The sequence below is a fragment of the Chiloscyllium plagiosum genome, chromosome 13 (assembly GCF_004010195.1).
Source record: "Chiloscyllium plagiosum isolate BGI_BamShark_2017 chromosome 13, ASM401019v2, whole genome shotgun sequence".
In the NCBI taxonomy this organism is placed as follows: Eukaryota; Metazoa; Chordata; class Chondrichthyes; order Orectolobiformes; family Hemiscylliidae; genus Chiloscyllium; species Chiloscyllium plagiosum.
Window position 1 is genome coordinate 53,352,444 of NC_057722.1, and position 16,853 is coordinate 53,369,296.

General features: G+C 43.9%; 1 protein-coding gene across 1 annotated transcript in view; it reads left to right on the forward strand.

Annotated features, from left to right (window-relative positions):
* Positions 1 to 629: 629 nt before the first annotated feature.
* LOC122556387 (serine-rich adhesin for platelets-like) overlaps positions 630 to 16,853 on the forward strand; it is a 144,495-nt gene continuing 128,271 nt past the window's right edge. The window contains exon 1 of the mRNA XM_043703021.1: positions 630 to 809. Within this exon, the coding sequence (XP_043558956.1) occupies positions 630 to 809 (180 nt within the window). The remainder of the gene's footprint in view (positions 810 to 16,853) is intronic.

Here is a 16,853-nt window from a genome sequence, read left to right on the forward strand (position 1 = left end):
CACAGTCAGGGGAAAGGTCTCTTGTCAGTGTGAACCCACTGGTGTTACATGAAGCTGGATGACAGAGTAAATCCCTTCCCACACATAGAGCAGGGGAACAGTCTCTCCCCAGAATGTCTGTGTCGGTGAGTCTCCAGCTGGTCTGGGGATTTGCAATCCTTCTCACAATCCAGACATTTCCATGGTGCTGATCTCCTCACATATCTCCAAGTTGGATAATCTGTTGAATCCTTTCCCATAAACACAATATAGTTATGGCTTCTCAGTCTTTGGATTTTTAAAGAATGTTAACTGGATAATGTTAAATAATTTCTGCAGTCAGTTCAGTGGAACACTCACAATGTTGTGTGTGCGTGTGTGTGTGTCTGTGTGTATGTGTGTGTGTGTGTGTGTGTGTCTGTGTGTATGTGCGTGTGTGTGTGTGCGTGTCTGTGTATGTGTGTGTGTCTGTGTGTGTGTGTCTGTGTGTGTTTATGTGTCTGTGCATGTGTCTGTGTGTGTCTGTGTGTGTGTGGCAGCAGCAGAGTCTCTCTTCCTGGTGATTGACGTTGGCATCTGCAGCATCAAAAGGTGGTTGCTCTTTCTGTGGAAGAATTGGTTAGGGCCGGGACCTGTGTAGCTCCAGATCCATGGTCAGCTTTGGCTCTGACATTCCAGAGGCTTCAGCGTCAGCAATGGAGGAGCCAGGATCCCAGCAACCGTTGACGGTGGGGGCAATGTCTGGTGGAGCATTGGAAAGAGAGCTGGAGTTTCAAGAGCAGACCCGTGGCTCCACCTCAGACACGACAATCACAGGAATGCTGGCGAGAGTAGGGGTGGGCCCCTAACTGAGATCCCAGAGCCCACTACAGAGACCCCAGCCAATGTCAAGCAATGAACGGAGGAGTAGCGGAAGGTGACAAGAAGAAGAGGGAAAGATGAACTCTATTGCAGTAAAATCTTGCATTATATCAAGTATTAAAAGATGGCACTGGAGTATGGTGCCGTTTTGCATCTTGCACGTGAGAAAACACTTCTGACTGTATTTTTGTACGCATGTGACAACAAATCTAAGTTTACATCACACCTGCACCATGTGTCAGCAGCTTACATGGTAAGCACACTGCATGTGCAGCCTTAGAGTCTTAGGAGTGTAGTCCTCACCAAACTCCAATGAAGCACCCATCAGTCAGGGTGTCCTGGCACAGTAAGTCAAGGGTATCCTGTCGTACCAGTCCATAGTATTGGCCACCGTCTAGCTTCCATTTGGGATGATCTCAGTCAGATGGCTTGTGCCTCTGCAGTCCAGGAAATGGGTTACCATGTGGCTCCATAGTGGCGAGTCCAGGCAGTGTGGTCAGGAGGAGCAGGGGGGTTGTGATTACAGGAGTATAAAGCATAGATGGGAAGATAGTCATGCTGGAAGGGGGTTTTCCCAGAATCGTGAGCATCTTGGCTTCAAAGGGAGGGACTGTGTCATGACCAGACCAGGCATGGCCATCTCACACACCAGGGGCTGAGAGAGTGCAAAGACTGAGCAGGCATGTCTAGGTGGGTTCAGTGGGGCCTGAGAAGGAGCAAAGCCTGTGGGATTGACAATAAGTGTTACCTGAGAGGGGTGGGGTCAAGACTTTTGGAGCTTTCCCAGCAGGCAGAGGCAGAGGCTAGAAATCACTGTCTGAAGAGCACTTGCTGTCAACTTCCATTGTGCTAAGAGTATACTGAAGGATGCGACTGAGCAGGGCAGCTTTGGAATGCTAAGCTTGTCCAGGTCCTCAATAACCTTTTAAATAAGGCAAGGTACCCAGATGCTGATCTTTCAGCAGATATCTGCTGAGTGGTGAATTAATCCAGGATTAACATCATAGAGGCTGGGTAGGTAGATGATGAATGCCCTCCAAAAAATGAAGATCAGTGCTGAGCAACACATCATGTTTTCTTGTGTTATTTGTAAATAACGTAGACAGGGTGCTTGAAAATTTCATAGTGGTTCATAGAAACAGTTCAGTCTCCAATTTGCAGTTACAGATAACTATGCATATAATCCAATTCTAGCATGTTTTACTAGAATGCACATGGTTTGATCCTCCTTGTCTTTTAGCATTTGTAGTGGTTAAAGCAACATTGCGATAAATCAAGTCAGTGATTTTGTAGCTATCTTGATAAAGCTGATGGCCCAGTGGTGTTATTGCTGGAATATTAACCCAGAAACTCAGGTCATGTTTTGGAGACTGGGTTCAAATCCTAACAGTGCAGATGGTGGAATTTGAATTCAATGTAAATCTGAAATTAAGAGTCTAATGGTGACCATGAATGCATTACTGATTGTCCAGAAAAACACATCTGGTTCGGTTGTAGAGTCATACAGTTGTACAGCACAGAAACAGACCCTTCGGTCCAACCCGTCCATGCCAACCAGATATCCCAACCCAATCTAGTCCCACCTGCCAGCACCCAGCCCATATCCCTCCAAACCCTTCCTATTCATATACCCATCCAGGTGCCTTTTAAATGTTGCAATTGTACCAGCTCCACCACTTCCTCTGGCAGCTCATTCCATAACATACCACCCTCTGCATGAAAAAGTTGCCCCTTAGGTCTCTTTTATATCTTTCCCTTCTCAACCTAAACCTATGCCCTATAGTTCTGGACTCCCACTACCAGAGGGAAAACACTGTGTCTATTTACCCTATCCATGCCTCTCATAATTTTATAAACCTCTATAAGATCACCCCTCAGCTTCCGACGCTCCAGGGAAAACAGACCCAGCCTATTCAACCACTCCTTACAGCTCAAATCCTCCAACCCTGGCACCATCCATGTAAATCTTTTCTGAACCCTTTCACGTTTCACAACATCTTTCTGATAGGAAGGACCAGAATTGTATGCAATATTCCAACAGTGACCTAACCAGTGTCCTGTACAGCCGCAACATGACCTCCCAACTCCTGTACTCAATACTCTGACCAATAAAAGAAAGCATACCAAACGCCTTCTTCACTATCCTACCTACCTGCGACTCCACTTTCAAGGAGCTATGAACCTGCACTCCAAGGTCTCTTTATTCAGCAACACTCCCTAGGACCTTACCATTAAGTGTATAAGTCCTGCTAAGATTTGCTTTCCCAAAATGCAGCACTTCGCATTTATCTGAATTTAACTCCATCTGCTACTTCTCAGCCCATTGGCCCATCTGATCCAGATCCTGTTGTAATCTGAGGTAACCCTCTTCGATATCCACTACACCTCCAATTTTGGAGTCATCTGCAAACTTACTAACTGTACCTCTTGTGCTCACATCCAAATCATTTATATAAATGATGAAAATTAGTGGACCTAGCACCGATCCTTGTGGCACTCCATTGGTCACAGGCCTCCAGTCTGAAAAACAACCCTCCACCACCACCCTCTGTCTTCTCTCTTTGAGCCAGTTCTGTATCCAAATGGCTAGTTCTCCCTGTATTCCATGAGATCTAACCTTGCTAATCAGTCTCCATGGGGAACCTTGTCGAACGCCTTACTGAAGTCATCTGCAAACTTACTAACTGTACCTCTTATGCTCACATCCAAATCATTTATATAAATGATGAAAATTAGTGGACCTAGCACCGGATCCTTGTGGCACTCCATTGGTCACAGGCCTCCAGTCTGAAAAACAACCCTCCACCACCACCCTCTGTCTTCTAACTTTGAGCCAGTTCTGTATCCAAATGGCTAGTTCTCCCTGTATTCCCTGTTTCCCTCTTAAGTATGCTCCTACTGCTTTTATACTCTGGATCTATCCTGTCTATACCTGACATATGTTTCCTTCTTTTTCTTAACCAAACCCTCAGTAAGAACAGCAATTTTTTTCAAAGGGAATGCTGAACATCTAATTTTGCTTGGTTCCTGACTCGAGACCAAGGTTCCCTGTGGTTCATGACTTTTTCATATGTTGTAAAGCACTTCGAACCAAATAACTTGATTTTATCAAAATTACATGAGATTTGAAATGCTTGCACCAAAAGTAGAATAACGTCCTTTAGGAAAGGAAACGGCCATCCTTATCTGGTCTGGTCGACATGTGACTCCAGACCCACAGCAATGTGGTTGACTCTTAACTGCCCTCTGGTTAATTAGGGATGGGTAATAAATGCTGGGCCTGGCCAGTGATGCCCACATCCTGTGAATGAATAATGTTTTTAAAAAATCACTTCACTTTCACAGAAATCAGTCTCCCAACCGAACTTTGTAACTCTTGCCCATCCCTGTCTCTTTGACTTCATAAAGCCTCGAAGCACATAATACCCAGCTGTCTTTGCAGTACCAGACATGCTGTAGCATGACTCACACGCTCAGTGATTTCCTCCCCCCCTACTGCCGTGTTCACCACCACTTCCGCCCCCACCAACGCCACTCACTTACATTCTGCTGACACGCCCCCCACACATCGCACTGTCACCATCCCCGCCCCCCAGAACCCTGAGGGGAACACCACTCCTGCTCATGACTCCACCCCCATTCCCCCTAACACCACACCCACACCAGTTACAGGCTCCGCCCACACTCCCAGCTCCACACCTACACCAGGTCCTAGCTCCTAGCTCCCAGCCCTGCCAAGTTTTCACCATCCCCCCAGACCCCCCTTACTGAGGACGAACGATCAGGAAAGGACTCAACTTTATCCCCCTCCACCCACGCATCAATTAATTTAATAAGCGTCGTGACGTCGAACACTTCTTCCGCCCTCTCCGCCTCCGAGCTTCCTTTCACAATCAGGACTCCCGCCCACCTTCTGAGGACCCCTTCGCCCACCTCCAACACACTCCATCCTCGTGGACACCCCATGCTGGCCTATTACCCGCCCTCGATCTTTTCAGTTCCAACTGCCGTCGAGACATTAACCGCCTCAACCTGTCTACCCCCCTCCCCCACTCCAACCTCTCATCCTCATAACACGGAGCCCTCCACTCCCTCTGCTCCAATCCCAACCTCACCATCAAACCAGCGGATAAAGGGGGTGCAGTGATGGCTTAGCGCACTGATCTCTACACCGTTGAAGCCAGATGCCAACTCGAAGACACTCCTCCTACCACCCCCTCGACCATGACTCCACCCACATCACCAAACCATCATCTCCCAGACCATACAGAACCTCATCATCTCAGGAGATCTCCCACCCACAGCTTCCAACCTCATAGTCCGGGAATCCCGCACTGCCCGGTTCTACCTCCTTCCCAAGATCCACAAGCCTGACCACCCTGGCTGACCCATTGTCTCAGCATGCTCCTGCCCCACTGAACTCAACTCTACCTACCTCGACACTGTCCTATCCCCCATAGTCCAGGAACTCCCCACATACGTTTGAGACACCACCCACGCCCTCCACTTCCTCCAAGACTTCTGTTTCCCCGGCCCCCAACGCCTCATCTTCACCATGGATATCCAATCCCTCTACATCTCCATCCGTCATGACCAGGGCCTCCAAGCCCTCTGTTTCTTCCTCTCCCAACTTTCCCAACAGTACTCTTCCACTCTCATTCGTTTGGCTGAACTTGTCCTCACCATTAACAATTTCTCCTTTGAATCCTCCCACTTCCTCCAGACCAAAGGGGTAGCCATGGGCACCCGTATGGGCCCCAGCTATGCCTGTCTCTTTGTTGGCTGCGTAGAACAGCCCATCTTCCGTAGTTACACTGACACCACTCCCCACCTCTTCCTCCGCTACATTGATGACTGCATTGGCGCCACCTCGTGCTCCCACGAGGAGGTTGAGCAATTCATCAACTTCACCAACACATTCCACCCCAACCTTAAATTTACCTGGACCACTTCTGACACCACCCTCCCCTTCCTGGATCTCTCCATTTCCATTAATGACGACTGACTTGACACTGACATTTTTTACAAACCCACCAACTCTCACAGCTACCTGGATTACACCTCTTCCCACCCTACCTCCTGCAAAAATGCCATCCCGTATTTCCAATTCCTCCTCCTCCGCCGTATCTGCTCCCAGGAGGACCAGTTCCACCACAGAACACACCAGATGGCCTCCTTCTTTAGAGTCCGCAATTTCCCTTCCCACATGGTTAAAAATGCCCTCCAATGCATCTCATCTACATCCCGCACCTCAGCCCTCAGACCCCACCCCTCCAACCGTAACAAGGACAGGATCCCCCTGGTCCTCACCTTCCACCCTACCAACCTTCGCATAAACCAAATCATCCACCAACATTTCCGCCACTTCCAAACGGACCTCACCACCAGGGATATATTTCCCTCCCCACCCCTTTCCGCCTTCCGCAAAGACCGTTCCCTCTGTGACTACCTGGTCAGGTCCACGCCCCACTACAACCCACCCTCCCCTCCTGGCACCTTCCCCTGCCACTGCAGGAATTGCAAAACCTGCGCCCACACCTCCTCCCTCACCTCCATCCAAGGCCCTAAAGGAGCCTTCCACATCCATCAAAGTTTTACCTGCACATCCACCAATATCATTTATTGTATCCGTTGCTCCCGATGTGGTCTCCTCTACATCGGGGAGACTGGACGCCTCCTCGCAGAGTACTTTAGGGAACATCTCCAGGACACCTGTGCCAACCGACCCCACTGCCCCATGGCCAAACATTTCAACTCCCCCTCCCACTCTGCCGAGGACATGTAGGTCCTGGACCTCCTCCACCACCGGTCCCTCACCACTCAACACCTGGAGGAAGGACGCCTCATCTTCTGCCTCAGAACACTTCAACCCCAGCACATCAATGTGGACTTCACCAGTTTCCTCATTTCCCCTCCCCCCACCTTACCCCAGTTCTAACCTTCCAGCTCAGCACCGCCCTCATGACTTGTCCTACCTGCCAATTGCCCTTCCCACCTATCCGCTCCACCTTCCTCTCTGACCTATCACCTCCATCCCCATCCCCACTCACCTATTGTAGTCTATGCTACTTTCTCCCCACCTCCACCCCCATTCCCCTCTCATTTATCTTTCCACCCTGCAGGCACCCTGCCTCTATTCCTGATGAAGGGCTTTTGCCCGAAACGTCGATTTTCCTGCTTCTTGGATGCTGCCTGACTTGCTGTGCTTTTCCAGCACCACTCTGATCTAGACCATGCTGTAGCATGATGCTATTTCATGAGCTAACAGAGATTCAAATCTTTTTTGGGAAAGTTGATGCTTTCAGTTCTTACTTCTTACTTCTTATTCATCCACAATACTTAAGCATAAACACAAATAGCAATATTAACATCAATATAAACATGACAAGCTTTTCCAATTCCAGTGCACACTGTAGTGTATGGACATTTCAAAGGGATTTCCAGCAGAATCTCCCAATGTTGAATATGTAAAACATGTCATTGTTGATAAACACCAAATCTGTTACAAATCTGAAACAAACAGAGAGAGCACTGGAGAAACTCAGCAAGTCTGGCAAAAGGTGGGGAAAGAGGAAGAGTTACTGTTCCGATTCTGGTTTGATTCTTCTTCAGAATTGACTCAAAACATTGACTTTGCTCTCTCTCCAAGGATACAGCCCAACCTGTTGAGTTTCTCCAGCATTCATTGTACATGTCAACATTGATGTTCAGAAGGAAGGAGTGCACTTGTATGCAATCTCAGTAAGTCTGTGCACATGTAAAGCAAGCAATTTGGAAGACTAATGGCAAGTTGGACTTTTGGAGACTAGAATAGAAGAACAAAGAAATCTTGTTATGGTAGTGAAGAGATTTGGGGAGACCACACCTGGGAGAAAGTTCTGGTCTCCATACTTAAGGAATATTTTACATCTAAGGCAGTGCAGAACATAAGATTGGTTCTTGGGATGATTGGTTACTCCTTATAGGAGAGGTTGAGTAAATTAGTTCTATATTCTCTAGTATTTACAAGAATGGGATCAACAAAAGAATAATCTCACTGAAACGTATAGATTTTTGGAGGGCTTGACAGGTTAGACATTCTGGTTGAGTAATCTGGAATGCAAGAACATTTCATCAGGATAATCAGCTGGTTATTTAGGACTGAGATTTGTTGAAATCTCCTCACACAAGTTGTTGAGAGTCTTTGGAATTCTCCATGAAAAGGTATTCTGAATATTCTATGTTTAGATATATTTATACCTGCATCGGGCAGATTTTTGCTCACTCAGGGAATCATGGGATATATTAACAGGCGGAAAGTGGAATTGAAGCCAAAGATCCACCATGACTATAGTGAATGGTGCAATAGCTTTACTAGGTTGTGTGGTCTACCCTTACACCTGATTTTAATGTTTTTAAAGACAGTAGAAAGATTATGTGCTAATGAATAAAATTAAACGAAAAAAAGCTTTACAGAAATCGTTTACAAAAAATCAACCCCACCGCCCTGTGGCCGACCACATCAACTCCCCCTCCCACTCTCCCAAGAATATGCAAGTCCTGGGTTTCCTCCACCACCAAATCCAAGCCACCTGCTGCCTAAAGGAAGAGCACCTCATCTTCTGCCTTGGGACCCTCCAAACACATGGCAGCAACATCAACCTCACCAGTTTCCTCATCTCCCCTCCCCCCACTTCATCCCAGATCTAACCCTCCAACTCGGCACTGTCCTCTTGAACTGTCCTACCTATCCATCTTCTTTCTCACCTATCTGCTCCACCCTTCCCTCCAACCGATCACCATCACCACCCCCCTACCTGTAACTATCTATTGCCTTCCCAGATACCTCACCCCTACCCTCCTATTTATCTCTCAGCCCCCTTACCACTCCCCTCCCCCCATATTCCTGATGAAGGGCTTATATCGGAAACATCAGCTCTCCTGCTCCTCGGATGCTGCCTAACTGGCTGTGCTTTTTCAGCGCCACAAAAAAAATGGAATATGGCACTGGCTTTGAAGTGCACTCACTTCTGCTAAGGGAGCACATTCTCAAATTCATTGAATTTTTAAAACACGATGACAAAGTCTTTGCAATTTGTTACTGCTCAAGCTATTTTTTTTTCTCCACGTATTGAGATCCAGCTTGCAAGTACTGAATGTTGGTTCCAGGTTGTCTTTATAAATAAGTTTGGGATGTCCCACAGTGATTGCATTTCGATCGGATTGCCAGCATCCACAGTCCTCACATTTTCCTTAATGGACAGTTGTTACACATTGCAAAAAATAAGGTTCGGACAAGGAGATCTAATAATATTTGCTGCATTTTTAACTATGATTTAGTTGATTGCTACTGATTGGAAATAATTAGATGTTTGTGTAGGATTCAAAGAATTAAAAAAGTTTAAAGCTTCGCGTCCTTTGACTTTCACTTTAAAATAAGTTAGCCACTCATGACTTCCCATGAATAGTCTTGTTAAAAATATCATGAATCCGGTAACTAGCATGTCTGTTTACATTCCTGTTCCAGCTTATTAAATCTGTGACCTTTCAACATAATACAGTCACAAACAATAGTTTGAATGTCCTGAGAAAATGAAAGCATGCTTTTACGAATTGATTTTTGGTTCATAAATACTTTTTCATCATCTCAAATGAAGTAAATTACATACGGATAGATCTCCCTGCAACAAGGATATCTTCACAATGCACATGAGTGATAGGTGAGTTATCATGTCACTTTGAGGGATAAATGTTCACAAAAAGAGGAGTCCAGGTTAATTGAATTGAAGTACTCCATATGAAGCCAGTATCGGAGGGATGGATTATGGCACTGGTTTTGAACTGCTCTCACTTCTGCTAAGGGGGCACATTCTCAAATTCATTGAATTTTTAAAACACGATGACAAAGTCTTTGCAGTTTTTTTACTGCTCAAGCTATTTTTCTCTCCACGTATTGAGATCCAGCTTGCAAGTACTGAATATTGATTTCAGGTTGTCTTTATAAATAAGTTTGGGATGTCCCTGAAATTTAAAAGAATTTTAGCGCAATTGATTAAAGCTTATTAAATTCTTAAAGGGTAGATACAGAGAGGAGAGGGTTGAGGTGTTTAGCCAGGACACACAATCTCAAAAAAAGGAATAAGGTATTTCAGACTGAAATGAGAAGATGAGGTGAATCTTTGGAATTCTCTACTTCAGAGGGTCAGGGAAGCTCAGTCATAAAATTTGTCCAAGATTGTGATCAAAATATTTCAGGTTACGAATGACTTGAAGGGATTTGAGGATTACAAGGGTTCGTGGAACTGAGAAGGATAATCAGCTATGATCTAAAGTAGTGGAGAAGGCTTGGAGTTGAATGGTCTATTTCTGCTCTGATGTCCCTCAGCACTGAACTCCTAGATGTCCTCTTGAACCTCACCACACCTTTACTGCCGTGCATTTCCTAACTTTGTATAAGTTAAGATACAAACATTTCTGCTGCCAATTGCAGTAAAAAAAACAATAAACGGATATACAGTTTCAATAAGATATACCACATAATTTTATTCATGCCATGGAGTGATACAGGAAAAATATCCTTATAGAAATTATAGACATTTTTACTTCTAATTGCAAAACGTGTTGTTTTTAATAGGACTGCTATGGAAACATTGCACATTTAAATTCAGTGACTGGCAAAATCCTGAGTCAAGCCCATGGAATGTTGCACATTTCAATAGTCAGGGAAACTGCAAACAGACTGTACTCATGATGGCAAAAACAATGGGAGGCTGTCGATTTGGCCACCCTCTTCAGATTATGTCCCAAACTGCAGACACTTTTGTGTTCTTCTCTTTGAAGATCACACAGATGCAGGGGCTATCAAGCTAGTTGCAAACTTTATTGGAGTGTACTAGTGAGGCTAAACATTCTCTCGTGTACCATCCTGGATTCAAGCTTGCATGCTGGGAATGTCCCATAAAAATATTTCCACCAGTTACTGCTAGATTTCAGATACAGATTCTCTCACCCCGAGTACCGCAAACTAGTTACAAAATGAATCAGGTTCAATCTCCAAAGCCAAAAATTTCTAATAAGGTGTGCTTTTGAATGCTGTCTCAGTGGTTAGCACTGCTGCCTCACAATGCCAAGGGAAACTGTCTGCATGCAATTTGCATATTCTCCCTGTGTCTGCATGAGCTTCCTCCCACAGTCCAAAGACGCAGGTTAGTTAGATTGGCCATACTAAATTGCCCATAGTGCCCAGGGATGTGTAGATTAGGTTGAATAGCCATGGGAAATGCAGGGTGGTCAGGGATACGATGGGTCTGGGTGGGATGCTCTTCTGAGGATCAGTTTAGATTTGATGGGCCAAATGGCCTACTTCCACACTCTTGGCATTTTATCTGTTCTTCATGAGCAGTTCAGAAACTGATACATATATTTTGTTTTAACTTTTAACTTTTTGCACTCTCCCTTTATCTCTAAAAAAGCTGTAATTCTAATTCTGCTTATGCTTAATGATTAATAAATTCACTCTTTGTTACCACAAGAATGCCTGGCTAAATTAAGTTCACTTGGGTCTGGGAGAAAGAAATCCACGAGGAAAGGAGTCCTATTTGAATTAATCTTGTTGCAATCAACCAAGGGGATGGGTGAATAAAGGAGAGTGAGAATGGGGAGTTCTTGTGAATAATAACGAAATGGCAAATGATAAGAACAAATGTTTTGCTTCTCTCTTTACTATATAGAAAACTGAAACATCCAATAATAGTGCAAGTAATAAAAGAACTTAGTAAAAATACAATTATGAGGGAAGTGGTGAAAAATGTGTTGCTGGAAAAGCGCAGCAGGTCAGGCAGCATCCAAGGAGCAGGAGAATCGATGTTTCGAGCATAAGCCCTCAGGCTTTTCCAGCAACACATTTTTCAGTTCTGATCTCCATCATCTGCAGTCCTCACTTTCTCCTATGAGGGAAGTGGTACTAAGCAAACTGATGGAACTAGACAAAAGTGAGGACTGCAGATGCTGGAGATTAGAGTCTAGATTAGAGTGGTGCTGGAAAAGCACAGCAGGTCATGTAGCATCCGAGAAGCAGGAAAATCGACATTATGGGCAGGAGCCCTTCATCAGGAATAAGTTTCCTGCTCCTCGGATGCTGCCTGACCTGCTGTGCTTTTCCAGCGCCACTCTAATCTTGACTTTAAACTAATGGAACTGCAGATTGGTATCATTCTGGATCCAGATGGTCTTTATCCTAGGGTATCCAACAAGTTAACTAGATAGATTGATGGATTGTTATTAATTTTCCAAATTGGCAAAGGTTCTGCAAAGTCTAGAAAGTAGCAAATATAACCCTTCTATTCAAGAAGGAAGGGAGACAGAAATCAGGACATGACAGACTAGCTAGTTTAGTCTACCACTGGGAAGTTGTTAAATTCAATCATGAAATAGATGAAACCTATGCAATTAGAAGATCTCAAGGAATTGGGAAGACATGGATTTGTTTTAGCATTTGTTAAATGTTAGATCAACTCAATGAAATTCTTTGAAGGAGAAACATGTGCTATGAATATAAGAGAGCCAATTGACCTCCCGTACTTGGCTTTCTGGCAGGCATTTGATAAGGTGTCACATCAAAGTTTATTGTGGAAAATAAAGGCCCATGGTATGGAGGTAACATATCAGCTTTTGGTAGAATTTTAGCTCTCTGGCAGAAAAGAGACAGTACGCACAAATGAATCTTTGATTTACAGGATGTGATAAGTGGAGTCCTGCAGTGGTATGTGTTGGGGCGTCAAGTTTCAGATGTCTTAAATGAGGGGAGTGAAGGCATTGTAGCTAAATTCACCAAGATACCAATCTAGAAAGTATGTCGCGATGAAGACATTGTAGGGTTACAGACCAATGGAGGTCGGTTAAGTGAATGATCAGGAATCTACACTTTGAGTATTGTGTGGGAAAATGTGAAATGTTCACTGAGGCAGGAGTAATGAAAAAGCAGAGTAATACCTATGTGGAGAAGGACTTCAGAATCGTGAGGTGCGAGAAATCTAGGTGTTCTACTGCATAGGTCACAAAAAGGTCAGGATGCAGGGACAACAACATTGACAGTCACCACCATCCTGGCTTCAAGGGGGGGCGGGGGGGAGAGAGACAGCGCACTACTCTGTCTTGCATGATGATGTTGTGATATACCTGGGGTTCAGGTGATAAAGTGAGTAGGTGACTGGTCAGATAAATAAACCGGTTTGGTGGGAACCAGAAGAGCAAAGCTGATGAATTTGATGGGGAGGGCAACCAACAAAGAAATATGAAGATTTGGGGTTACATGTAGAGTCAATCCCTACAGTGAAGCAAGCAGGAATGGATGCCTTTATAATGCAGTGAAGATGTAGGGGAGCCATTGTCACCTAACTTGCATCGAAAGTTGTGCAGATGAGAGAGAGGCAGTGGCACTATGCACTGTGCAGAGTGGTGGTCCGAATATCATGTGATGTTATTCAGCATATCGACAATGCAACACCTCCTTCCACTGGGGCCAATGAATGACATAGTCTGGACCCTTGACTTCAGATTCCCATGCAGGTCATAGCTAGGGCTTCATACCAGCGTTGCATTGCCATAGAATGCTGCTTGATCCTCAAAATCTCTGCTGGATTATGCAACAAAGCTATGTGATGGATAATAGGAGAGCCATTGCGATGATGAGGATGCTCTTCGACTGAACGTCACCTTCACTGTCCTATGGCGAAGCAACATCAGCTAAAACAACATAGGATGGGTTGCTTGTGAGTGTTGTTCAATGCTAGTGGCAGTGATGCCAATGGGATGTTTCTTCCTTGACTGGCTGCAGAAAAATGGCAATGATGTACTCTTCTGCATTTGCTCCCAGTTAAAGTGCCCCCAGAGGTGTCAGTATGTGAGCAGGTCATGGGTGCCAGAGACAGGCTTGACAGTGCAACCCCTGAGGGATCTACGGCTTCTTCCTTCGCAATGGAAGAGGTGTCTTGTGGGATGACTCTCTTGACTGTATACCTGCAGGCAACAAGAGAGAATGAGATATTAAACAGGGATAGAAGTTCAGGCACATTGAGGATACATTCACAGCTGTAGTAATGGAAGAAGAGCATAGCATTAGAAAATACATCTCTCCTGGTTCACAGGACATGGAGGTTTCTACATCAGCACGAGAGTTCACACTTGTTTCCCAATAAGGCAAGAATCCTGAACGTCAACTCTATCCCTACATTCTCCCTTCATTCTTCTGCATTCCAGTGAATACAATTTTAACCGATTCAACCTCTCCACATACGTCAGTCCTGACATCCCAGAAGTCAACCTGGTAAACCTCTGTTGCATTCCTTCTTTAGCAAAACATCCTTCCTCAGAAAAGGAGAGCAAAACTGCACAGAATATTCCAGATATGGTCTCACCAAATCCCTGTATAATTGCAAGACATCCCTGTTCCTGTACTTCATTCCTCTTGTTTTGAAGACCAATATTCCCATTTGTCTTCTTTACTACTCACTGCATCTACATGTTTACCTTCAGCAGCTGGCATACAAGGAGACTAGGCCTTGATATGAGGTCCTAGATGGTGTTAAGCTTCTTGACTGTTGTCAGAGTAGCACTCATCCAGGCAAGTGGAGATTATTCCATCACACTCCTGACATGTGGCTTGTGGATGGTGGACAGGCTTGGGAAGTTGTGAGGTGAGTTATTCATTGTAGTACTCCTTGTCTCTGACTTGCATTTGTGGCCACTGCATATAGGTAGCCCAGTTCAGATTCTGGTGTTAACCCCTAGGACGGTGAAAGTCTCGAATTCAGTCATGGTAATACCACTGAATATCAAAGGGTGCTAGTCAGATATTTCTCTTGGAGATGGACATTATCTGGCACTTGTATGATACAAATATTATGTGCCACTTATTAGGTCTAACCTGAATATTACCTAGTTTTTGCCTGTGTCTGTTTGAGCATGGCCAACTCCAGTATCTAAGGAATCAGAAATGGAGCTGCACAGTGTGCAATCCTCTCTGAACATTCGCTATTCTAACCTTACGATGGAATGTCATTGATGAAAATACTTGAGCCTATGAGAGAGATTGACAGAGATTTATTACGTAGTACCATGAAAAAGCTTGGGTTAAATGGATTTCAGCTATGATTTCAGATTGTAAATATCAAAAATGTGAAACTAATGTCAAACAAAGGAATTAAGGCAGAATGAGATGAGCTAAGTCACAGAGACAGAAAGCATTTTTCCAATTCCTATAACAAGTTTTGTGATGCCGAAAGTTGATTAAAATCTTGAGGACACACAGGAGGTAAAGTCGGAGATAAGGGAAGGCTCAAAAACACCAGTTCATCTGTCAAACAGTCAATATCTGATGGCTGATTTGATCTCAGAAGTCAAGGTTACACAACACAAAATGGAAAAAACGTAGTCACCTTGATTCCAGTTCTTTAGATTAGGCCATTCACGCACATATTCTCAAAACAAATAAGCTAAACTAGAAATACTGGCTTCACTAATTTAAGCAAAAGAATTACTAAGTACAGAATGACTTCTCAAGCTTTATTTCCATACTGTTTTACCTGACTAAAATTATTGCAGATGAATCCAAGATCCTGGTTCTACAGATTTTCTGTTTACTCACTGACTTGTTTAATTCAACAAATTTCATTCTATTCAGCAGAAAACTTAAATAAACTGGGGTAAATCCTTTTTAATTCTGGTTCACTGGAATTTGTGTCAAATTACGCAAGCCTAGAAATTGAATCAAATAGAAACAGAAACTTCTGGATATATTCAGTAGGTCTGGCAGCAACTGCGAAGAGATGACAGAATTAATGTTTTGATTCCTGTGACCCTTCTCCAGAATAAGCAAAACTAGTTAAACTTGATGGTGAGTCCTGACATACTCTGAAATTGTTAAACTCAATGTTGAATCTTGATATACTCAATTTCAATTTCAGAACATGGACACCCCATTCCTTGTCTATTAACAATCCCCACAATCCAAGATCCTGTCATGAAATGGGCTGTTTCCAGTACAGTACTACTCATAGTCCTCATTATCACCTAGCCAGCTTCTCCTTCTTCCAAGGCTTTTGTCAACAATCCCTTTGCCTGTTTATCTTTTTTTCCCCTCCCTCTAAGCTTCTTCTCCACATATCCACTCACTACCTCACCACCCCCACCCTCCAACAATATAAATGTCACCGTGTCCCAGCTGCTTCTCATTCAGTAAAAGGGTCAAAGGACTCAAAATGTTAACTCTGTTTTCTATTCACAGTTGCTGCAAGACTTAGTGAGTTTCCCCAGTAATTTCTTTGTTTGCTTCAGATCTCCAGCATCTGCAGTTCTCTGTTTGATCCTAAAATTTAATAATATTTCCAATGCCTTTATCTCACTAAAACTTTAACAGTTTGTTTTTCAGATTGTGTTATATGCTTTTACTGCTGGTTAACTACCCTAAAATTAAATCTCATCATTTCCAAACCAACTCCTCCTGATTTTTGCTACAAATTAACCAGACAGAAAGTCTATATGTTCAGCCAGATGAAGTCTAATCCATTCTAAACATGAAACTCAATATTACAATTTTGACATTTCTGCTTTTTTTAAATAAACATACAAACAATACAAATTAGTGACGTTAGCATAACATGCTGCTCTCAAGCCTACGCCATCATTTATTAAAGTTATGGCTGATCTGATTATGGTCTCAATTCTATTTCAACAATGCCAAAGAACCTTTGACTCCCTCATTAGTCAAGAATTTATTGACCTTGACGTTAAAAATATCCAATGGCCCTGTCTCCACCATGTTCTGGGCAGAGAATTCCAAAGATTCACCGCTATGTGAGAGAAAACAAAAATCTTCTCCTCTTCATCTTAAATGAGCGACCCCTTATTTTGAAAGTATGTCCTCCCACAGGATGAAACATTCTGCCAGCATTTATCTTGATCTGTAATTTTCAAGAAGATCGCCTCACATTCTTCTCAACTCCAACAGAACAAGGGCTAACCTGCCCAATGCTTTG